The 25,679-nt window shown below is 34.3% G+C and overlaps 2 protein-coding genes across 2 annotated transcripts; both read left to right on the top strand.

The window, feature by feature from the left end:
* The first annotated feature begins 12,473 nt into the window (after positions 1–12,473).
* Positions 12,474–19,813, top strand: LOC132271266 (WD repeat-containing protein WDS homolog). Its single transcript, XM_059772592.1, has 4 exons — positions 12,474–13,754; positions 16,510–16,611; positions 17,973–18,605; positions 19,458–19,813. The coding sequence occupies exons 1-4, from the start codon at positions 13,074–13,076 to the stop codon at positions 19,629–19,631; spliced, it is 1,590 nt and encodes a 529-aa protein (XP_059628575.1). The 5' UTR covers positions 12,474–13,073; the 3' UTR covers positions 19,632–19,813.
* A 1,293-nt stretch (positions 19,814–21,106) lies between these two features.
* On the top strand, positions 21,107–25,250 carry LOC132271265 (uncharacterized). Its single transcript, XM_059772591.1, has 2 exons — positions 21,107–21,548; positions 24,501–25,250. The coding sequence occupies exons 1-2, from the start codon at positions 21,183–21,185 to the stop codon at positions 25,029–25,031; spliced, it is 897 nt and encodes a 298-aa protein (XP_059628574.1). The 5' UTR covers positions 21,107–21,182; the 3' UTR covers positions 25,032–25,250.
* The last annotated feature ends 429 nt before the right edge of the window (positions 25,251–25,679 follow it).

The following is a 25,679-nucleotide window of genomic DNA, read 5'->3' as shown; positions in this document are numbered from 1 at the left end:
GGGAGCCTCTATTAGATGAGACCATAAACCCTAATTTTCTAGAGAGAGAAAATTTATTCCTTTTTCCTTCTCATAAAAATCACCCACTAAAATATACATAGACCATGTATATTTATAGGCAACATAAAAATAAAGAAAAGGAAATAACAAATCTTTCTCCATCTCTAATTCATATGTCTCAAATCTAATATGATTCCAATATCAAGTTGGGCTATGAGTGAGAATCCATTGGGCCTATTATTTTATTGGCTACAATGAATTAATAATTGGCCCGGTCCATGGACCCAATTCAATTAATTCATAAATTAATTTCTACTCCACTAAAAGAAATTAATTGAACTCCAATTAAATAATAAATAACCTCTAAGTCAATATTGCACTTTGACCTCTCTATGCATAATTAGTTATCAGATAAATATAGCCATCAATCCGACTACTTAATTAATATATTTATTTTGGTACCTTTGATTATTTCTGACTCGATCACAATAAAACATTTGTTTGACAAAAATAATAATTTAAATAAATAAATATATAATAAATCATTTTGTCTAAAAACACACGAAGGCCTTCGAATTTACTTTGTGATCAACCATAATCAATACAAAATAAATACAAGTAGCAATGATGCAAATATTGAAAATATAACCCTCTAACTATTAATTACATAACTACCCGAAGTGTCGGTCTAAGGATCCCGAAGAATCCGCCGAACAAATCAAAGTAATTATTAATTAATAAAAGAGTCTATACTTTTCTCATGCTTAAGAGTCAAATGCCATGACGGTGATAGGGAGTAATTGCATACGACGGCTCTCGCAATATATCTCAACCTAACGCGGATCCAGTTCAAGTCTTAATTAATTATGAGTCCATCCATAATTACCGACTATGAACAATTTATAATTACTATTTATATATCATGCATTGATTGCCATCACATACATATACATAAATATTTCTTGTAATTACATGGACACTATCAATTTCATAGTGAATCGAAATATAATACATTGAATTCACCAATTGTATAAAACATAAATATTTCAGAAACGTCAGGAACATATGTCAATTAATCCAAACAGGAATTTGCTATGCCAGGGCATATAAATCCCAACAGGAGGACCATTGCTGCTGCAGAGATCAGTTCCCTACTGAGACAGTGCAGGTAGATTTCTTGTCTCATTGTACTTTATAAATGTGCATAACTTCTAGTTGAATTTTTTGGGCCTTACAGTCATAGATAATGTTTATCTTCGTCACAGACAATGTGTGTATTTTTGCTATAAATTGGGTGTATGCTATAATTTGTATGTTGTATAACTGATTGTGTTAATATGTTATTTATGTTTTCAGTGTCTGTACTCTTTACACAGTATGGCTGAATATGTATATATATGGTGTAGTATGTTCTCTATGAATTTGTGATCAAATTTGTCTTCGAAAAATGGATTTGAAACTTCAAATATGCGATTGTGACAGCTTTTATTCCTTTTTTTGGAGAAAACAAATTGGAAAAGAGAAGCAGAGAGCAAAGTAACTCTCTGTCCTTGATTGTATATCCACACTATTTCCAAAGCATTAGAAGTCAAAAGAAAAAAATATATATATATATACATAGTTTTTTGAGAGATTTTCTCCTACCCAGGGACTGTTTTAAGTGAGCTGAACAGAGATGGATATGATACATATAGGTGCAGAATAGGTACTTACACCATGCTTCCAAGTTATCTGTTTATGCTTCATTTGCTGCGAAAGCGCCTAAAAGCTTAATATATGTTCGTGTGTGTCTTTCGACTTGGATTGTTATAAACTTCCTTTTTTGTAAGCTTAGTCTGTATTCTTTGCAATCAAATAGGAATCATATATGGTTCCATAGCGTCATTATTTGGAGTTGTCTTCTTCAGTGTCATTTTGCTTGTTATTTGCTATTCATCTGAGCAAACGTAAGGAAATAATGACGATGACATAATAAATAAAATAAAAAATAAAGAGGAAGAAGAAGAAGATTAAAAATCATTGCAGTTCTTTTTAAAATTTATTTAGGAGTCTCAGTCAGAATGTGAGTATGGCTTAAATTTTAAGAATCACATGATAGCTTACAATTCATAACTATTTCTAAGTTGTACTGAATAAAATCTACATAAGAATGTTCTGGAACTTCCCTTTGTTTTGGATCATTGAAGACTTGTTATGTATCAGCATAGAGAACCGACTTTTTCTCCTTCAATTGGATATATACTTTTTACTCCTAACAGGTTTCTACTGGCACACTAAGAGGAGGATTAGTGTATATGTTGAACATTTAGAAAAAAATCTAGAATTCAAACACATGACTGGCATGTTTTGTACTCGGACATTTGCTAACATTTCTTTTAGCATGGAAAAAGAAATTATAGTAAATAAAAATTAAATATTTATGTAAGTTCTGATCATATTGAAGAAAAAAATAAAGAAAATGTAGAAAGGTTTTCCTTAAGATGTGGGTAACAGAGGAGGAGAGAAATCATCAATACATAACTACAAACATGTACAAAAGATGCATGCACATATATGCGATGTTCTTTTTATAAATTAATCTATATGGCATGGGTGATTGTGATTGTATATTTTATAAGTTCTGAATTTCATGTAGTCGTAGATTATTAGAATCACAAATTAAAAAACCCTGTTTGTATCTTCCCTTTAATTCGCCACAAGCTTTATTTAATTAATTTTTTGCTTTTATTTACACAAAAGGAGTAAGGAATCATGAATAATTTGATATGATTTTCCTATTTTGCATCTGTTGTGAAGAACAGTGAGGCATCTGATATTTTTCATCTCTCTTTATTCTGGAGTAATATTTTTTTGATAGATCTGTAAAATCTTTAATTTAAAACTTACATTTGATGCTCAATTGAACATATTTGTGCATGGATATTAGTACTTTATGATCACATTTATATGGCAGGAGAGAATTTTGAATTTTGTTTTTAATAAAACTTTATGGTATTGGTAAACCTTAGTCATTGTATGCCCCATTCAATTGCCAAAGCATGGTTGGCCTTTAAAATTATCATTAAACTAACATGTCAACAGCTGAAGGACAATTTTTATAGTCCCATATGCCTGCAAACATGTAATCCTTTGGGTGACACTTTCTTACAAGTCTATCTACTGAACTCCACTAACTCTTGCTATTGTGGTTTTCTTCCCTTTTATTCCTAGTATTATTGTTTTGGCCCAAGTTTGTTCTATTATTTTTCATCTTTGTATCTTTTGTTTACTGGGAGACTTTTGTCCTAAATCTTCGGTTTTAGGCGTCCAATGTGCTACTTAGCACTGAAATTCTTAGGGGATTTTACACAGCAATACGCAAATTTGTTATCTGGTTAACATAAGCTAAATATACAAAAAGTAATGTTTTTTTATGTGCATGACAGAATTGAAACATAATGTTCCAGTGCAAGTCACTTCTTTTTTCTATAAATCGATTGTGATGTGCTGCTGCTTGTGCTCATAAATGTTCTGCTCAATGCTACAGGTTTTACAAGGGCACAACAATGAAGTGTGGTTTGTGAAGTTGTCAAATAATGGGAAGTACTTAGCCTCATCATCAAAAGACCGCAGAGCTATGATATGGAAGGTACTATAGATTTCTCGTCTTTTATAAGTTGTATAAAGGTTCTTGTATTCATCTTTTTTATTTATTTTATTTTATTTTATTTTTTGTTTTTCTATAAAGGGATTATGGGGGTTGGGATGAAGCGTAACTCATCTATACTGTAATTAACTCAGCTGAAATGTTGTTTGCTGAAATGCTGATGTATGTTCTAGTTTTTTGTTTTTATCATTCTTTTTGTTTTCTAATCCACTGGAGTTTTTCCTACGGAGGTGTGTATTCAAAAGTTCACTTCTATCTTGTGTTTCCTAGTCAGTAAGTTATTTCTGGTAATGGTTGTGGTGCATGTCCTTGTCAGACACTCAGACCTATAATGTAATGCCAAGGTGTTTCCTCTACATATGCAACTCCCAATATAAAAGAATCATGCTGGCAATTACACACACTGTTAAACTTGTTTAGAACAATTATATTCTGTCATTGCAAACTACCCAATTTTGTAAACTGAATACAGAAATAAAAAACCGGCCTGGGGTAGGGGGTGAAGTCTTTTAACCGTAGTCCTGTAGCGTTTGTCTCCATATTTTGTTTTTAGTTAATCCTGTGATCGTGACAATTTAGATATGAGATGAAGCTCCTATTGTTTTTGTGATCTGATCTAGCAATATCTAGTAATTTATTTATTTATTTATCATTAGTCTCCCCGAGGATATTAATATAAAAGTTATACATATTCTTCTGCCTTGTTACTCTCTTGGTTTTGATGAAATAGATAAGGGTGTAGTGACTTTTTAAAATGATCTTGAATATAGCTCTCACCTAAATAGGCTTTTGTTATTCAACATGCTACCATCAATATAGTTTCACAAAGCCAAACATGTGTTTAGAGAGCAGGCTCATGATTTTACCCTCACTGGGTCGACAACGTAAGAAATTGTCTATCAGAAAACAAAATTTATCTACTTTAGGGCTTATAGAATGAAAAGAAAATAATGATGGATTGGAAAAGCATTTTCCCCCCCTTGATTTAGCATAAGCATAATGATGGAGATTTGAATGTAGCATGAGCATAATGATTCCAGTTTTTCTTTAGCAAAGGCTAGTAAGATATACTAAAATCTGTAACTAGAATGTAGCTTTAACTTTTGGATTGTCACGAGCTCTTCTATAATTTGTTATGCATTGTATTTCCTTCATGCGGGAGCTTTCACTTTTATTTGTTTGTTTGTTTCTTAATCATTGAGCTTCTGCAGAACCCACAGTCCAAAAATAATTATGAGATTTAGATCCCTTACTGATTAGTTAATCCCTTGACTATTCAAATTTAAGATTCTAATACTTTGTTTTTTTTGTTTTTTTGTTTTTTTTTTTGTGTGTCACTATTGCGGCATTTAATTGAAGATCATCTGGAATTGATGCACATTCTTAAAGGTCACGAAAAACCTGTCTCCTTTGTGTCGTGGTGCCCGAGTGACAGTATGTTACTCACATTCATGTGGACAGGGTCTCAGGAAGAAGCTATCAGGTTATGGAATGTTGATACAGGATTCTGCATGTGTATATTCAACAAATTTGGCCCCAGTTTGAGCTGGTGTGCTTGGTTACCTGATGAGGAAGGGATATTCTATGGAAATTCCAGGCCAAGAAGTACATTTTCATGCTCAAATTCGATGATAATAGGATTAAGTCATTCTCAGGGGGAAGGAGTCACATGATTCGCGATTTTGCTTTGACGCCAAATGGGAGTCATCATTTCTTCTGTGAAAGATATTCTAATAAGGAACCGGAAAAATGAGAAGCCGCTGGAAGTTTTGGCTGGCCAGGACTGTGAACTGTGTGAGCTGGAACCCAAAAATGCCTGAAATGTTAGCATCAGCTAGTGATGATCTTACAGTCCGCATATGGGGTCCTAAGAAGCAAAAGAGAGAGAGTTCATGAGGTGTTTGGTATGAACAATGCAAATTTTGATAACACTGTTGTTGTATTTTAAAATCCGAAAGATCCCAACTCATAAGATATCAATTGTTTTTATTTATTTATTTATTTTTTAAAAAAAAAAAATGAGTATATGCATTTGTATGACATCTCAAAATGTGATTTTTTTTTTCTTTTTCTTTTAGGTTACTCGAGGTCTATTTAGAGAGGAGTATCATTAATCAGTGTGAAACATATACATGATGACTTGTGAACAAATCAATATAATAAATAGAAGACTGATTTGTATGAAGGCTAAGTGTGGGAGAGGGTGATCGAAATTAATTCACATGGGATAGAGTTATTGAAAATAATTTTTAAAAGTTAAATATTATAGGAGATATGGCTCGTAATAGAAATAAATAAAAAAGAAAATTCATGAGTTTGAGGACAAAAATTAGGTAAAAATTGATTGGAGAACACGGACCATGATTTCAGGTTATCTCAGAACCTTTTGAATTTGCTGATTTATCTTGATTTGGGCAACCTCCTTCTATGTAAGGAATCTTGAAACTCGAGGGCACCAGATTCTAAGAGAGGAGTCTAAATCAAATATGTTTTATACACAACTTTTGTTTCCTCTAAATCAAATAAAAGCTTATGTTTTATTTTTTCCCTTTAATTTTTAATTTTTAATTTTTTAATTTTAATTTTTTTGGGTTACTTTCACTTTCCAACAATGTTTTCTTTGATACCAAACCATAACTCTTTATTTTAAATTGTATCAAAAATGAGGGAAATGGTGAAAGAAACCAAATCACATGTCAAACCAATCCAATTCATACAACATAAACCCAAAGTATAATGCCCACGTAAACTCGAATCCATCTGATCACCCCCTGATAGTAGGAGGAATTTATATTATTATTCACATATCCCCTTGCTTCACTTCCTTTTCCCCCTCACTAGACCATATATCCTCCCCACTCAAACCCTAGAATTCCGAAACAATCCTTTGTATATAATAGCTCAAGCTATCTTGGATATAGCACAAAAATTTGTTGGAAAAAAAAAAAAAAAAAATCTTATAAATATATAAATTGATTTGAAAAACAGATTAACAAACTCATCATGATCCAATTCTAATGTAATCATATTTTGAATTTTTGAGTTTTAATTTTAATAAATTTAATTATTCAATTAACAAACTCTAATGCTATGTTTGGTTGGAGGGGTGGATGAGAATAGGGATGGATGAGGCTTTTCGTGTTTGGTTGGAGGGAAGGGAAGAGAGAGAGAGAGGAAGTAAGGAGAGATGAAGCATCACTCATTTCTTTATGTTTTTTTATTCATTTTGGGGGAAGGGAGGAGAGAGAAAATGAATAACTACCTACCATATGCAATTTCCAGTTTTAACCTTAGAGAAAATGAATAACTACCTACAATATGAATAACTATCTACTTTTTATTATTTTATACAGTTAAGATATATTGGTAAAAAAATATAAAAAATCTCTTTCCATTCCTTCCAACCAAACAAAAAAAAGTATTACCGCATTCATCCTTTCTACTATCCATTCCATTCAACCAAACAAAAAATGGAGTAGACACCTTCCGTTCCCTAGGCATTCCTCATCCATCCATCCCCCTATTGCTTCCATCCATTTTTCCATCCCTCCAACCAAGCGAAGCATAAGTGACTTTTTTGAATATAAATTTATTCAAAAAAATTAGTCTTCAAAATGTTTGGAGAAAGGTTGGAGATTTTGTTATATAGAATGTTTTCAATAAAAAGGATCTTTTGTACTGTGGGTTTTTCAACCACACCGCATTTGCTTTGCGCATTTACGATCACCCTTAAAGTTTTTCACTCACCCTCTATTGTAGATTCTTTCTTACATCCTTAAAATTCTCACTCACTCTCTATTGAAGATTCTTACTCACATTCTTAGAGTGTTAGGTGCAAATTATTCACCTATTTATATGCATTTCCCTCCTCCTACTCCATGGTTATGATGCATTATAATCCATGATTCACATTTATCGTATAGAACTTTCTACTTAAACAACATCTAGAATCTTTACACTCTACAAATATATTCACAAGCTTCTCACATTGTAGAATCTTTCCAACTCTCTCAACACTCCATAATTTTCACAAAAATCTAGAAAACGTTACAATTTCACTTTCCCCATACCTATGTAGAGTCCTCCTTAATGCTCACGGCTCACGTGTTGAGGTTGCGCGACTTCCCATCAAATAGGTGGGGGCGTTATCAATAACCTTGGAATTCCGGCTTCTTTTCGAACGAGTTGCAAAATACAAAAAATTTGAAAACAACAACAAATAAAATACCTCCACCAAAACGAGTTGCAAATTTGGTTCCAATGTTTCTTGGTCAGGAGTGGTCTTCTTCAGCATCACTTTGTTAAGTTTCATGGTTAGGAGTGATCTTAAAATGTCACTTTGTTTATAATTCACAAATTATGTTATAAGGTCTTAATCAATCACTAATTGACACACAAACAAAAATAAAATAAAATCGACACAAAATTGATACATTTATTTACGTGTAATTATTCCTGGACCAATGTGAATGAATTCATGTCTAGGGAACTTTTTGTGTTTACAAATTTAAGACAATTTTTTTTTTTCGAATGGCTCAAATTTAAGACAGTTGCCCGAGCAAAGATTCAAAACTCAATTTTTGTGGTGATTAATCAATTACCCAAAATCTTGTTTACACTCTAATAAAGCACATTGCATAAACAATCAGACATTCAATCGAAATGAAATAACGTAAGGTACTAAAGAGAAAAAATCAAATCAGAAACATGCTAAAATTCATGAGAAATACTTATAATAAATAAATAAATAAAAAGAAGAAGAAATAAATAAATAAACAAACACACACACAAGCTAATAATCCACAATTAAAAAAAAAAAAAAGAAAAAAAGAGGTCAACTCTATGTTTCAAATCTTTACCCCTCAAAACAAATTTGTTTTGCACAATTCAATTTTTTTTTTTTTTTTTAAACTTTTAGTGATTGTCGGTGATAAAGAAAAATAAACCTAACTTACCTTGACCTAATAACAGAGATAACTAAATGTTCACCAGTCGCCAAACCTTTTCGACTTTCAAACGATGATATTTCCATTGGATAAGAATGATAATATTTCATTATCAATGATAATGAAATATGAAGGGTAAAGATAACCTCGGCACAATTTGAGGAAGTCAAAAGGGTAAATCATATCCCCAATAAATCTGGCAACAAACGGATCTCCTCTGATCTTGCACAAGCGGGTCTCCTCTGATCCCACAAATGAACTGAGGGAGAGCGACTATAAGAAGGAGATCCTACCAGTCAATAAAGGGACGACAAAAAATGATTATTAAATCCCTGCATTTCTTTTAGACCTCTGATGACTGACTTGATCGTTGGAGAGCTCTTGGCAGGCACCACACCGGTGCCATCAAGATTCATCGATCTTCTACTTTCTTCTTTGCAGGAAAACGGTGTCGTATCGGACAGCGTGGATTTCTCCCCCAACAGTTGGCGCCGTCTGTGAGAAACAATGATTCCCTTAAATCAATTACTCGGTTGGGTATATGTATTTGCGGTTCGGTATGGTAACTGGAACAGAAATATCGTTGCGAGGATCCAGTCAAAGAGAAGGGTCGAGTGAACACCCAAACGTCCCGAATGACCAAGAATGGCTTGCAGCGTTAGAACTACAGGTCCAAACTTTGAATCAGGGTATGGACCAAAATCCAACAAAATGCAGAGATCCTACAACATCTTGTCCCAGCAGAACCTCCACCTCAACAAGAATTGTCCAAACCATATCCTTCCAATCTGAATGATGGGGGACAACATGAGGAGGACCGAGAAAAAGATCCTCCTCACAAGTTCGAGGCAGAACAAAGTCAAGTTGGAAACCGACACGGAGAACCTTCTTCCTCGCCTCCACGGAATCCCCAGCCTCAAACAGGCACAACCATCTGTGTTAAGAAAATGACAGAGAAAATTACCTATTTCAACCTACAAATCGAGGATCTCAAGGCGAAAATGGAAGATATAATGCAGGCTATGAAAGGAAAGGGTCCTGCCGCCATAGATGACCTGGTGCAGAAGACCAACTTGTCGTTCAGCTATGCCGTTATGAAATGTCCACTACCTAGCAAGTTCAGGATGCCCTCGTTCGAAAGCTTCGATGGAAAAATAAACCTAACCTACCTTGACCTAACGACAGAAGCAACTAAGTGTTGACCAGTCACCAAACCTCTTCGACTTTCGAATGATGATATTTCTATTGGATAACAATAATAATATTTCATTATCAAAGATAATGAAATATGACGTGGTTCAACAAGTTAAGGATAACCTTGGCACAATTTGAGGAAATCAAAGGGATAAATCATGTCTCTGACAAATCTAGCAACAAACGGATCTCCTCTGATCTTGCACAAGCGGATCTCCTCTGATCCCGCAAATGAACTGAAGGAGAACGACTATAAGAATGAGATCGTACCAGTCAATAAAGGGGATAAAAAACGATTATTAAATCCCTACCTTTCTTTTAGGCCTTCAGTGACTGATTTGATCGTTGGAGAGCTCTTGGCAGACACCACACTGGTGCCGTCAAGATTCATCGATCTTCTACTCTCTTCTTTCCAAGAAAACGGTGTCGTATTGGACCGCGTGAATTTCTCCCCCAACAGTTGGTATTGTTCTTCCATGATAATATATAGTGATAAAGTCGTAATCCACTTGATTTGATTTACGGAGTATTTGAATATAGACTCATTGTTACACGACACTACATGTTAACACGACTTGAATGTTTTAGCTCATCAATTTTTTTCTTTCTTCTTTTTCAATGCATGTCAGCATGTATTTAGTGTTTACCATTTATAAAAAAATAAAACACATATCTTTGAATTTCTTATGAACTTGTATTTTTTTTATTTAATCCACTTATAATCTTATAATATAGGAGTACACTTGTCACCACCACTTCATCTAATTAATGCCACTTATAGTGTAGGAGTATCTTCAATGCCACTTTTTATCTATTTCATTTTTGGGAAAGAAAAAAAAAAAAATCTATTTCATTAATTATTTATGCACATTGCTCTAAATACCCTCTCTCGCAGTCTCTCCATTGACATCAACATGTTGTAAATGGTAACCGTAACATTTTGGCGTTTGCCTATTTATTCACAAACTTAAGTTATTACCCATTTATATTCATTTTACATTCCATCCAGATCTGATGTGGGAGAAGTACCATTTGTAACATTCTCTCCCCACCCGAACTCGAAACGTCCTCATTGTTATTGGATCATCCAACCTACCCAGGTGACTCACCCGGGCGCCTCCGTGTTGGACACTTGACGTGATATTGGATTAAGAATTGGATCTGAATTTGATACCAACTGTAACGGGTAGGCGCTTACCCATTTGCCCAAAAGCTTAAGGTATTGGATAGTATTGTATACTCACTCATTTATACTCATTTCACTTCCTATCTGAATCCGATGTGAGAGAAGTACCCTTTATAACAATAACCATATAGCAAGATATTTATGTTATTATTATTATTATTAATAATATGTGTGATTTGTACAAATCAACAGTAGAATTGCAATTTCTCAAGTTTCATCATTTGGTGTCAATCAGTATGACATTACCATCCTTATTCGGAAGGTTCATTTAAGTTTTTATTTTTTATTTTTTATTTTTTTGTTTTTTTTTTTTTTTTTCTTCAATATTAAGTTGTGCTAAGCAATATAACGACTTTGCAAGCACAATCCTTTGATCTTGTGGGTCCCACAGAGAGGGTCACTGATTCAAAAATTTTAATTATGCAGTCGCGATTATACTTAACATTCCTCTCTAGGATTTATCGTGGTGACAGTTACATTTATCTTAATGTGGATTCGAAGTTGGGAAATTGGTGGACGGGCTTCGAAAATAACGCATTAATCGGTCATTGGCCGGCAGAGCTTTTCACGCATTTGGCGACCATGGTGGAGTGGGGACTGGGTAGGTGAGGTGGCGAATTCAAGGGTCAATGGTGAGCACACCTCCACCCAAATGGGCTCTGGCCAATTTGCCGAAGACAGGTTTGGGAAGGCGAGCTACTTTCGGAACATAGAGGTTGTGGACTCGAATAACAGACTCACCTCGGCCCAAGACATATCAACAACTACCCTTGCAGAGAACACCAATTGTTACAACATCAAGGCCTCCTACAACAAGGAATGGGGCACACATTTTTACTATGGTGGGCCTTGGAACAGCCCACAGTTATGCTATTTATGGCTTCATTATATATTTGATTTTTTTCCATGTATTAAAAAAGCAAAAAAACAAAAATTAATATAAAATTTTCCTTTTCTTTTTCTTTATTTTTTATTTTTATTTTTAAGTATACTGTTTTTCTGAAATTTATTGTGATGTTGAAAAATTCGAGAAAATGGAAGGAATTTGAAGTGTTTTTTTTTTTTTATTAATTTTTTAAATTCTTTTTCACAAATTTAAGTTTATTTCAAACAGAAAATGAAATCCCATTTTAATTTTTAATTTAATTATTTTTCTAATTCCAAATCGAATAAGAATTTGGTTAAAGCAATACAATCGAGAATTGATTTATTTGGGTTCTTAAGCTCTTGAAACGATTCATTTTTATAATGGTTGGCGTGGGAACAATTGACAGGCCCAACAATCTCTCTCATTTGATTCTCCCGCCAAAATTTAGAATTTAATGAAAATATAAAAAATATATTTATACATACTCCGTATATATATAAAATAAAATAATATTATAACATTTCCTTCCCATTTTCCCTATTTTCTCTAGAGAGGGTTTGTTGCTCTGGTCGATGCTTCAAATTCAGCAACAGCTTTCTGTTTAAACCGCTTATACTCACACACACAACACACACAACACACACACATATTTGTTTGTATATATATATGGGTTTGTTGAACATTACATGCTCAATGATTCGAACGTCCTATTCCGTTTATATTTTGAGAACCTTCTCTGCAAACCCTAATTTTTTTGTGCTTTATTTCAGCTTCTTCTTCATTCACTTCCTGCCATTTTTCTGCAACTATTTACTATCCAAGAATCCAATTTCAGGGTTTCCTTCTTTCTCACTTTCTTTCTCTGCAACTACTTTCAGGGTTTCCTTCATTTTCTACTTCTTCTTCTTCTTCTTCTTCTTCTTCTTTTTGTTTTTTGTTTGTTTTTCTTTCTCGCTCTTTTTCTCTCACAGCCTTTGATACCCTTTTCTTACTCTGCAAATACTTTCAAGGTTTTCTTCTTCTTCTTCTTTTTGCTTTTTGTTTTCTTGTTTCTTTTTTTCTCTCACAGCTTTTTGAGACCATTTTCTTACAAGGGTTTTAACGATTTCTTGGTTCTTTGCCTTGATTAGCTCAATTCCGTAAAAATCATTGGTTTATCTTTTCTGGGTCTTGGAAAATCTCTCTGAATCACTGGTTTGACGAATTTCAATCTATCAAGAAATCCAAGAACACATGGAGGATGATCAAAGAATGTTGTTGGGTCCCAAAGGCCTAATTAAGCGACCTGAACTTGTAAGAGTGATGATACAAGCTCTCCATTGTTTAGGCTACAGTAGAACTGCAAGCAAATTCGAATCAGAGTCTGGTATTTCATTAGAAATCCCGAAAGATCCCGAATCTTTGGCGTTCGATTCTCTGAAATCACACATTCTTAACGGGAATTGGGAAGCTAGTGCCAAAATGCTCTGGAAGGCGAATGATTTGACTGATGAGGCAAGGAGTAAAGCTATGTTCTTGGTCCTCAGATCGTGGATGATAGAGTGCGTGAGCGAAGGTGACCTTTCTTCACTAACGGAGATCGTTCACCTTCAGAAGAACGATTATCAATTCACAATGAGCAAAAGTGACATGGAAAATCTGGATTATTTTGTCACTCGTTTCGAAGATTATGATATGATGGACTACAGTGTCGATGTGATTTCTATTCCACTATGTCGGAAAGAGTTGGTGGAGTACTTGAAATATGTGCTTCCTCCTGAGATAAAAATGACTGAAAGAAGGTTAGAAAGTCTGGTTGAGACGACAATTCGAGCTCAGATAAATTCTTGTAGCTACCACAACTCGGCAGATCCAATTTCGCTGTTGGAGGACCATTGCTGCTGTAGAGATCAGTTTCCTACCGAGACAGTGCAGGTAGATTTCTTTTCTCATTGTACTTTATAAGTGTGCATGGCTTCTAATTGAATTTTTTGGGCCTTACAGTCATAGTTAGTGTATCTCTGTCACACACAATGTGTGTATTTTTGCTATAATTTGTTTGTTGTATAACTGCTTGTGTTAATCTGTTATTTATGTTTACAGTGTCTTTACTCTTTACACAGTATGGCTGAATAGATTTAGATATGTTTATACATGTCATGTAGTATGGGTTCTCTATGAATTTGTGATCAAACTTGTCTTACAAAATTGGATTTGAAACTTCAAATACAAGACTTTGACAGGTTTTGTTACCTTTTCTTGGAGAAAATAAACTGGAAAAGAGTTCAAAGAGCAGAGGAACTCTCTGTTCTTGATTGTATATCCACAATCTTTCCAAAGCATTGCAAGTCAACATATACACTGTACTCTAGAAGAAATATATTATGTACATAGTTTTTCGAGAGATTTTCTCCTATTCTAATGCCTAGGGACTGTTTTACGTGAGCTGAAAAGCGATGAAGAATATGGTACATATACCATGTTCCCAAATTATCTATTTATGCTCCATTTGCTGCAAATGTGTCTAAAAGTTTAATAGATGTTTGCACGTGTCTCTCTGTGTGTTCTTACACTGGTTCGATTTGGATTGTTAAGAACTTTCTGTTTTGTAAGCTTAATTTCTATATTTTTTGCAATCAAACAGGAACCGTATATGGTTCTGAAGTTTCATCGTTAGGAGTTGTCTTCTTCAGTGTCATTATGTATGTGATTTGCTATTCTTGCTATTCATTTGAGCAAACATAGGAAAATAACAAGGCAAAAAAAGAGAAGGAAAAAAAAAAAAAAAGATTAACCACCATTCCAGTTCTTTTTAAAATATATTTCATCTTTTTCTATTCTTGCTATTCATTTGAGCAAACATAGGAAAATAACTAGGCAAAAAAAAAAAAAAAAAATGATATACTATCATTCCAGTTCTTTTTAAAATTTATTTCATCTTTTTTTTATTTATTATTTTTTTAGGAGTTGTAGTGAGAATGTAAGTACACTTGCCACATCAAAAGAAATCTTTATGCCCCATGTATTGTAAAAGCTCCTATTTTTTTAGATAAGCCTTTCTCTTATATTAGCACACTCAGTACTCTTAGTGGAGTTAAAAGAAACATTTATTCCCCATCAGGAAACTTGCATAGTTGCATGTTATGGCTTAAATTTTAGGAATTTTTTTTTGTCACTATGCAGTTTGCTCACATAAAGAATCACATGATAGCTTACAATTCCTAAATATTTGTAAGTTGCACTGAATAAAATCTACCCAAGTATGTTCTAGAACTTCCCTTTGTTTTTGATCATTGAAGACTTGTTTACATATCAGCAATGTAGAGAAACAAGTTTTTCTCCTTCAATAGGATATCTAGTTTTTACTCCTAACAGGTTTTTTCTGGCACACTAAGAAGCATGGACACTGGTAAGGAGGATTAGTGTATATGTTGAACATTTAGAAAAATTCTTGAATTCAAACACACGACTGACAAGTTTGGTATTTGGACATTTGTTAATATTTCTTTTAGCATAAAAAAAGAAATTATAGTAAATAAAAATTAAATTAAAGATTTATGAAAAATTTATATAAGTTCTGACCATATTGAATAAAAAAAGAAAAGAAAATATAGAAAGGTTTTCCTTAAGATGTGGGTAACAGAGAAGGAGAGAAATCATCAATACATATCTACAAACATAACAAAAGATGCATGCACATATATGTGGTGTTCTTTTTATAAATTAATCTATATGGCAAGGGTGTTTGTGATTGTATATTTTATAAGTTTTTGAATTTCATGTAGTCATAGATTATTAGAATCGCGAATTGCAAACCCTGTTTGTCCCTTCCCTTTAATTGCCCATAAGTTTTATTTGATTATTTATATATTTTTTATTTTTCCCTTTATTTCCGCAATAGGAGTAAGCAATCATGAATAATTTGATATGATTTTTCTATTTTGCATCTGTTGTGAAGAACAGCGGAGGCATCTGATATTTTTCATCTCTCTTTATTCTGAAGTAATTTTTTCCAGTAGATCTGTAAAATCTTTAATTTAAAACTTACATTTGATGCTCAATTGAACATATTTGTGCATGGATATTACTAATTTATGATTACATTTATATGGCAGGAGAGAATTTTGAATTTTGTTTTTAATAAAACTTTATGTTATTGTTAAACCTTAGTCATTGTATACCCCATTCAACTGCCAAAGCATGGTTAGCCTTCAAAATTACCATTAAATTAACATGTCAACAGCTGAAGGACCATTTTTATAGTCCCATATGCCTGCAAACATGTAATCCTTTGGGTGACACTTTCTTACAAGTCTATCTACTGAACTCCACTAACTCGAGATATTGTGGTTTTTCTTCCCTTTTATTCCTAGTATTATTGTTTTGGCTCAATTTTATTCTATTATTTTTCATCTTTGTATCTTTTGTTTACTGGGAGACTTTTGTCCTAAATCTTCGGTTTTAGGTGTCCAATGTGCTACTCAGCACTGAAATTCTTAGGGGATTTTACATAGCTATACGCAAATTTGTTATCTGATTAACATAAGCTAAATATACAAAAAGTAATGTTTTTTTTATCTGCATGACAGAATTGAAACATAATGTTCCAGTGCAAATCACTTCTTTTTTCTATAAATTGATTGTGATGTGCTGCTGCTTGTGCTCATTAATGTGCTGCTCAATGCGACAGGTTTTACAAGGGCACAGCGATGAAGTGTGGTTTGTGAAGTTCTCAAATAATGGGAAGTACTTAGCCTCATCATCAAAAGACTGCAGAGCTATGATATGGAAGGTACTGTAGATTTCTCGTCTTTTATAAGTTGTATAAAGGTTCTTGTATTCATTTTTTTTTTTTTTTTTTTTTTTTTTTTTTTTTTATAAAGGGATTATGGGGGTTGGAATGAAGCACAACTCATCTATACTGTAATTCACTCAGCTGAAATGTTGTTTGCTGATGTATGTTCTAGTTTTCTGTTTTTATCATTCCTTTTGTTTTGTAATCCACTGGAGTTTTTTTATTCTAGTTCCAATATGCTTGATGTGTATTCTATCTCGTGTTTCATAGTCAGTTACTTATTTCTGGTAATGGTTGTGGTTCATGTCCTTGTCAGACACAGACCAATAATGTAATGCCAAGGTGTTACCTCTACACATGCAACTCCCAATATAAAAGAATCATGCTGGCAATTACACACATTGTTAAACTTGTTTTGAACAATTATATTCTGCCATTACAAACTACTCAATTTTGTAAACTGAACACAGAACGAAAAAGAAGGCCTTGGGTGGGAGTGAATTTTTTTTTCAATAGTCCCTTAGCTAGAGTGTCCTTGTTTTGTTTTTAGTTAATCCTGTAATTGTGACAATTTAGCTATGGGATGAAGCTCCTATTCTTTTTGTGATCTGATCTAGAAATATCTAGTTATTTATTTGTTTATTTATCATTAGTCTCCCAGAGGATATTAATATAAAAGTTATACATATTCTTCTGCCTTGTTACTCTCTCAGTTTTGATGAAATGGTAAGTGTGTAGCAGCTTTTTAAAATGATCTTGAATAATGCTCTCACCTAAATAGGATTTTGTTATTCAACACACTACCATCAATATAGTTTCACAAAACAAACATGTGTCTAGAGATCAGGCTCATGATTTTAGCCTCACTGGGTCAACGTAAGAAATTGTCTATCAGAAAACCAAACTTGTCTACTTTAGAGCTTATAGAACGAAAAGAAAATAGCATCCTCTTATTCACCAAAATGCTGAAGTGGAAAAGCATTTTTTCCCCCTTGATTTAGCATAAGCGTAATGATTCCAGTCTTCCTTTAGCAAAGATGGAGACTTGTATTTTATCTGGCTTGCTGGCCAAAGGCTAGTAAGATATACTAAAATCTACAAACTGGAATGTAGCTTTAAATTTTGGATTGTCATGAGCTCTTCCATAATTGTTGTGCATTGTATATCCTTCATGCGGGAGCTTTCACTTTTTTTTTGTTCGTTGGTTTCTTAATCATTGAGCTTCTGCAGAACCCACAGTCCAAAAATAATTCTGAGATTTAGATCCCTTACTGATTACTTAATCCCTTGACTATTCAAATTTAAGTTTCTAAAACCTTTTTTATATTTTTTTTATGTTTGTGTGGTTATTGTGGCAGGTAATTGAAGATCATCTGGAATTGATGCACACTCTTAAAGGCCACGAAAAACCTGTCTCCTTCGTGTCGTGGAGCCCCAGTGACAGTATGTTACTCACGTGTGGACAGGAAGAAGTTATCAGGTTATGGAATGTTGATACAGGATGCTGCTTGCGTATATTCAACGAATTTGGCTTGACTTTGAGCTCGTGTGCTTGGTTACCTGATGAGAAAGGGATATTCTATGGAAATATCAGGCCAAGAAAGTACATTTTCATGCACAAATTCGATGATAATAGGATCAAGTCATTTTCAGGGGGAAGGAAACACATGATTCGTGATTTTGCTTTGACACCAAATGGGAAGTATCTTATCATCGTTTCTTCTGATAATGATATTCTAATAAGGAATCTTGAAACTCGTGGGCACAGTTTTCTAATAGAGGAGTCTGCAATTGTTTCGATTTCCATTTCTGAAGATAGCGAGTTTCTGATAATGAATCTTAATAACCAAGAGATCCACATACGTGATCTCAATGGGATAATGACCGAGCCATTTAACTATAGAGGGCATAAGCTAGCAGGATTTGTAATCCATTCCTGCTTTGGTGGCTATGAATCGATGTTTATTGCCAGTGGTAGTGAGGACTCTCAGGTACCTTTAGCCTCTGAAACTTTAGATTGTCGTGGCATTATTTTGCATTGATCTTGTAAAAATTGAGTGGAATGATTCATCATGTTAATCTTTGTTGATTCAATTTGCGAGAAATTTGGAAAAAATAAAAATAAAATAAACACACACACACACACACACACAAGAGCCTATGGCTTTGTTGGGAAAATAATTCATGTTTAACTTCTAGGAAAATGAAACTAGTGGTGTTATTAATTTATGTCAGAGAATGCCAAAATACATCTATCCTTAGTGACCATTAGACACCGGGTGATTGCTTCCTTCATTTGCAAATTGTTGCCCCGGGAATTCTGACTCATGAAATTACACTAGAAGGTCTGTTCTGTTTACCAAGTTGGCATGCATCACATACTTTATCTTTTAGTTTTAGGCAGGACTCTGATCTTCTTTCATTGCTCTACACTTCCAAAGCTATATCATTTTCTTATGTTTTAGGGTTAGGACTTCTCAGTTCTAAATTGCAGAATGTATTTCTCTTTTGCCTATCTCTATCCCGGGATTGCCTTTTTTCTCTTTTTGTGCTGTTCGTGGATATGATATCTTAATTCATTTTTCATATGGAATAAATGAATTCTAGCGTCGTATCTATAGGCCTTCAACATGTACTGACTGGCTTTCGAGTCTGTTTTATGGACATAATTATATGAAATGAGATATTTTGCTATAAATTGAGTGTGTGGATTACTTTGGCACATATATCCACTATATTTGCAGAAAATTTCAGCTTTCACTTGTTCTCAAGTTGTGACTTAAGCATTCTGCCAACACTTGTTGTTGAGTTGAAAGTTAAGCTCGGTTGTTTACTGGTAGCAGGTGTACATCTGGAAACGGAGAAATGAGAAGCCGTTGGAAGTTTTGGCTGGCCATTTAGGGACTGTGAACTGTGTGAGCTGGAACCCGAAAATGCCTGAAATGTTGGCATCAGCAAGTGATGATTGTACCGTCCGCATATGGGGTCCTAAGAAGCCGAAGAGAGGAGGTTCATGAGATGTTTGGTATGAACGATGCAAATTTTGATAACACTGTTGCTGTATCTTGTCACATTCTTTATTCTTTCATTCTTCAGCTTTCTCTGTAATTAGACTCCAATTCCTTTTGACAAATCCTCTGTAATAAAGTAGTATTCTTGTAGCTCGACCTCTTGGAGATCGAGAATTCAAATCCATTTAATGAAGGAATTTTTTCGGTAATTGCCTTGTATATGTGGGACAGAGGATTGCATGTGTCCACTGATGGTTTATGAGATACTCCACAAGCCCGACAGCACCATCATATGAATAACTAGACATATCTTGTCAAATTGTTGGTTTGCAAGTTTAAGACAGTTGCTCTAGCTGAGATTATGAACATTGGGTACAGATTCAGATCCCACTTTGGGTATATATATATATATATATTATATTTTATTATTTTTTGACGTATCCATGTAGTACCTGTGTTCTATTTTTTTGAAATTTGTCATATTGTGTTGTATCTGTATGTCGTATGATCGTATCCATGCTTCCTAAGAATTTACTAAAAAATCTTAATTTTAAAATATATATATAAATAAATAATAAAAAAAGGAAAGTATGGACACATACATTTTTATTGAAATTTCAATTAAATTTTAATAAGATGTATATATTTGTAAGATTAACACGGTATTTTGATCACACATGTATCTTCACATTCTTGATTTTCTTTCGTCAGGTTTCTCTATAATTAGAATCCAATTCCTTCTGACAAATCCTATGTCATAAAGTGGTATTATAAATTTCTAATAATTAGCTCTTGAAACTCCAATGTGAATGTATATCTTGTGAAATTGTTTTTATAACAAATATAATAAAAATGATTTTTAACTTTTTCTTTTTCAATTTCATAAATCAAGCCACCTATTCTCATTTATAACTTGCCCGTAAATTTTTATTTTCTAAATCAAATAAAAATCTTTTTTTATAATTTATTATTTCTATTACTTTCACTTTCCAACAATATTTTCTTCCTAATCTCAACTCTTTCTTTAGTATCATAAATAAGGGAAAAAGTTGGTATCAAAAATAAGGGAAATGGTGGAAGGAACCAAATCTTAGATCAAATCAATTCAATTCATAGACATAATGTTTCAATGAGTCATTTGTTCCATGGTAGATTCGGATCAAAAATTAATTGAGTATAAATTGGTGGGAATGCAGGATTACTCAACAACTTAAACTTTTGGATAAATGGGCAAGCGCTCAATTGTTACGGTTGGTATCAAAATCAGGTTCAGTTCTTAATCTGGTACCATACCAAGCGCCCTTCTCGAAAGGCATCCGAGTGAGCCACTCAGGGTAGGCAGGGACGTCAGATCCAAATAAAAAAGTAATTGGACATAAATGGATGGATATGCAACACTATCCAACAACTTAAGTTGTTGGGTAAATGGGCAAACCTCCCACCCATTATACATAAACCATAAAGCGTAAAGCTCATATAAGCTCGAATCCATCCGATCACCGCCCCTCATAGAGAAATATGCTGTAATCGTCTGTCTCCACAATCTCCGCCCCTCCAATGGGGAATATTCACCTGCTTCACTTCCCTTGCTCACTCACTGGACCATCTCCATCACTCATAAACCCTAACAGGCCTCCCTCTCCAAACCCTAGTTTTCCTAAACGGTTCCGGTGTCACTCCACCGGTCGCGGTCGTAGTCCCAGCTGGGACTCGAACGCCGAGAAAACAATCCATGCTGAACGCTTTAGATTCAATCTTGAGAACGAGTCTCTCACTGATGACGACGGAGATGAGGACGGCGAGTTTGGTTTCAGAAGCACCGGGAAGCAGAGGGTCTGGTGGTCCGATGATTCGTTGGACATCGACGATGAAGAACAGTTTGGATTTGGGGAAGACTCTATCAGCATCAATTGGATAATTAAGGTACGAGACCGTCTCTATTTGGTTTTTGAATGATTAATAATATTTATAAATGGTGGTATTAGTTTTTATCTTGACATTGTTTTTGGTTGATGAGAAAATGGAGGAAAAGGGGAATAATGTAACAAATTTGAAACTTTGTATATGAAATTGATTACTTTCAGAGTATTGTAAAATTGTTTTTATTTCTTCGTGGAAGCTTTTATCCTCAAATTTGATAACAATTTGAAAAATTCCTAATCAAGATTTAACCATTTAATTCCACATGATAGTATGGTATAGGGAAAATGGTGTGTTTTTTGTGAGTATATAGCTTGTGTTTAAGGTAGCACTCTTTATAAAGAGTTCAATATCATCATGTTACACTTTTATGGTCCTATGTTTGGTCAAATCTACCCCACGGTCAGGGACGGACCTAGAAAAGTATGTGAGAGGGGGGCAGCAAATTAATGGGTAGAATAGCAAAAAGAAAATTTTAGTGGGGGCAATTTCCCCCGCTGAGCTCACAATAAGTCCGTGCCTGCCCACGGTCACAAACTTTATGTTATTCAATGTTCATTGCTCCTGCAAGAGTGAGAATTTTGGCATTGGTGTGGTAACGGCCAATGTGCTTCAATGGTTTAAGTCAGTGAAAATGGAAACTTGAATTAGTTTGAATTGCAAAGAGTTATTATCGCACGTGTTGCCTATTGGTACCATCATTCGTATATGTAGGGCGACCCATCCATCCTGTCAATTAGGATTATGTACATTAGTACATAGGCAGAAGCCAGATATGGTTGGCCTTATCCTGCTAAGTTGCGACATTAAGTTGGAGTTGGAAACTACATGTGTAATAAGTTATTTCTTGATTCGGTTACTTAAAATGAAAGTATGCGAAAAAAACCTTTACTTATCTCACGGAGGAGTTTCCATTTTGATTGAATTGCTTATTAATGAAGTTGATCCCAATCAGGGTCAACATAATCCTGAAAAGGAGGACAAGAATCTCAAATGTTCTGGCACCCTTACAGCATTGACAACTGCTGGCTCCATGCAAACATACCAACCTGATTTCCAAGACCAGCTAAGACATTTTCGACTGTTGAGGGGATGTTTATTGTTTCCTTAACATTGCTCCCCTGTACGTTATACATTGTGGACCTAATACCTGCATCTTCATTTGTTTCATCAGTGTCTTAGTCTTCATTTCCCTTCTGTTATAAGAGAGACTAAAAGCCCTTGTTCTCTTTTATTTAAACTTTTCTTTGATTGCATTTCTGCTTCCTTTTCTAGAGCTTTTCTGTTCGTCTTTGCTTTCATCCTTCTAGTATAGAAATGATTTCCCAAAGTTTGAGTGAAAAAGCTAGTGACCTAGGAGGTTAGAGATGGGCTTAGAGCCACTTAAACTGTTCAAACTTTGATATTTGAGGCCATCAATTGGCAATGAATAATGATGGTGACCCAGTATGCTTAATCAGTGACAGAGGAGCCATGAACCTTAAAATTATCAAAGATGAGCCCACCTTCAAACACACAATCAAGTATGATGATATGCAGACTATTTGAAGACTTGGGGGAAGAGATCAGGTTACAGGATACTGTGTGGGCTTGATTTTGGGGTTGCTGAATGCTGAGAACTGACGTTTGTCTCGGCTTGAAAAGGAGTTCCGAGCATTTCGCTCAAAATGCTATTATTTATTTTTTTATTTTTCATTTTTTATTTTTTGTGTGTAACCGTGTAACAGTGCATCTGACCTCATCATCAGGAGTGTGTCCTTATATTGTATTTTATGTGTGCTTTGCAACGTGTTATGTGACACTCTGAATTGTTAGAAATCCATTCTCCAAACAAGCCTATGAGGAAAACTGTTTATATCTATATTATATGTACTCTAATAATATTATTGTGCACACATGCACTCACTGAGATTTCTGTGACCTAACTGAAAAATATAACTGCAGTTGAGTTGATACATGCTACGATAGAATATGAGGGCCTGCTTGGTTCAGTTTTCTGAAACCAGCTTTTCAGAGAACTATAAAGACATTTCTGTGAAAACCGGCCTTTTAATAACTAAGTTTTCATAAAACTGCAACCAAACAAGTTTTTGTAGATCTGAAAACAGAAAACTGAACCAAGAATCCTCACGTCCCACTAAAACAAAACAGAGGAAAAGAGAAAAAGGCCTCTGTAAATTCATTGCACCTGGAACAAAAGAACCAAGTGTTAATTATTACAACAAAATATGTTTCTAGAATATCACAATGCCATGAATTTTAGAGGGGCTTTTGGAAAACCTTACACATGGTATATCTATTCACATTTATTTGATTCTAGTTATGGAAGACGGCGTGTATGATAAACTTTGAGTAAAGCTACGACTGAGGATTGTATAACTACAAAATATAATGAATAAGTTAACCACAATGAAGTTATATTTATGGAATTCACCTTATAACTAAGTATTGTAAATCGATGGTCAATTTCACCTAGTAACAGTGCATAATTGTACACGATATCGTTTTCAGCTGTAAATTATTCTATGTTACACATAGTTAAACAATATAAACACATTCTTCTTTAGTTTATGTTTGCAGAAGATAATATGATATTTAACTTCACCAGTCAACTTGTATCATTATAGCGAAAGTACTAATATCTGAAATTCCAAAAAAAAAAGTATTAATATCTGGAAATCAGTTAGCATTACACCATATGAAAAAAGGTTTAAAGGCTTGTAGTGAAAAAATCTAGAGCAGACTATAAGTGTCACAAACTGACTAGAATTGCAGAACTCGCTAATCTGATAGTTAGTTATTTGTAGTTAGAAATGCATTATTTTGCATTACATAATTTCTTTTCAACCAAGTCGGTTCCAACCTACTCAGTTGTTTTACCACTGCTCTTTCGCAATTCTTGCTGCATTGTGTCTCATTATAAATTTCTGATGTACTGTAGATATGTTAGTGCAGCTATTCAGAGCCTTTGGTTGGATGGTTCCAGCTATCATCATATCATTGTTGGTAGGAACAGGACCAAATGCTTTCTTCATGGCATTAGCACTTCCCCTGGCTCAGTCAGCACTTTCTCTAGCAGCTGATACGTTATGGAATAGGTCAAGCGAGGGCCGAAAAGCAAAACCCAGGACCAAGAAGAAGCCCTTTGCTAGAGCCTCAAGCAACGTCGGCATGGGCAAGGAAAAAGAAGAAAACACCGGGACTAGCAAGGGAAGAGGGAGTTCTCAGTCCTGGGCAGCTGCAAATGATGTTACAGTTAAAAAGGGTGACAAAAGCACACCGAGTTTTGGGGGATGGGATGAGCTAGACATACGAAGCCGGACTAGTGAAGTGCCTAAAAGGGCACCACCTCAAAGAGCAAACTCGCCAAGACAACAGAAGAAAGGTAAATTGAGTAGGAGACTGCGAAGTAGAGACACACCAATGCTGCTGAGATTACTGATTGCCATCTTCCCATTCTTGGGATCCTGGACCAAATTATTCTAGTAAAACTAATCGTTAAATTATGGTGGTGTTCTCGGACCACATCAATGCTAATATTTTTACTTGTTTTTCATCCATGATTATTAGCATATTACATTGTAGGATGATTTGTTACAACAGTTGTCTATGAATTTCTTATGACCTGAAGCCTTGTAAATCATTCCTTATATAATGTACATTTTTTGTATCTCACAATAATTTGGTTGATGTGAAATTGGTACACTATGATGGTATGCAAAATTTAGTAGGTTACAAAGTTTGAAGATCACAACTCACAAGTCCTCTTCTGGCCTCTCAGGCTTAGGAGTTCGCTTGTGTAATCAACCCTTAAGTCAGGCGTTTTGGAGGTTGTCAGTAATTGTCCATGATATGTGAGACGTGTGGATTGCATATGTTCGGTGAGACACCACATTATTGACAATATATATATATATATATATATATATATATATATATATATATATATATATATATATAATAAAATAAAATTTATATATATATAATAAAATAAAATTTAAAATGCCATTCGTTATGCTTCATCCATGTTGAGGCATGGTTGTATTATGAAGGACCATATTTGAGATATTAGAGGTCATCACTATAGAATATGTTCATGCTAAATGCATGGCAAAGGAATGTTATGGCCTTATT

Source organism: Cornus florida, unplaced genomic scaffold (assembly GCF_030987335.1).
Source record: "Cornus florida cultivar Cherokee Brave unplaced genomic scaffold, ASM3098733v1 CherokeeBrave_3.0.0_Hap2_Chr08, whole genome shotgun sequence".
NCBI classification, from domain to species: domain Eukaryota; kingdom Viridiplantae; phylum Streptophyta; class Magnoliopsida; order Cornales; family Cornaceae; genus Cornus; species Cornus florida.
Note: the sequence above shows the minus strand (reverse complement) of the source record. Positions and strands in the feature narration are given on the sequence as shown.

Excerpts from the sequence above, each read along its gene's own strand:
- LOC132271266 (XM_059772592.1), top strand. The coding sequence starts at position 13,074 with ATGGAGGATGATCAAAGAATGTTGTTGGGTCCCAAAGGCCTAATTAAG. Across the intron at positions 16,612-17,972 it reads GCAGAGCTATGATATGGAAG|GTAATTGAAGATCATCTGGA; the intron begins GTACTGTAGATT and ends TTATTGTGGCAG. Across the intron at positions 18,606-19,457 it reads GTGGTAGTGAGGACTCTCAG|GTGTACATCTGGAAACGGAG; the intron begins GTACCTTTAGCC and ends TACTGGTAGCAG.
- LOC132271265 (XM_059772591.1), top strand. The coding sequence starts at position 21,183 with ATGGGGAATATTCACCTGCTTCACTTCCCTTGCTCACTCACTGGACCA. Across the intron at positions 21,549-24,500 it reads GCATCAATTGGATAATTAAG|CTATTCAGAGCCTTTGGTTG; the intron begins GTACGAGACCGT and ends ATGTTAGTGCAG.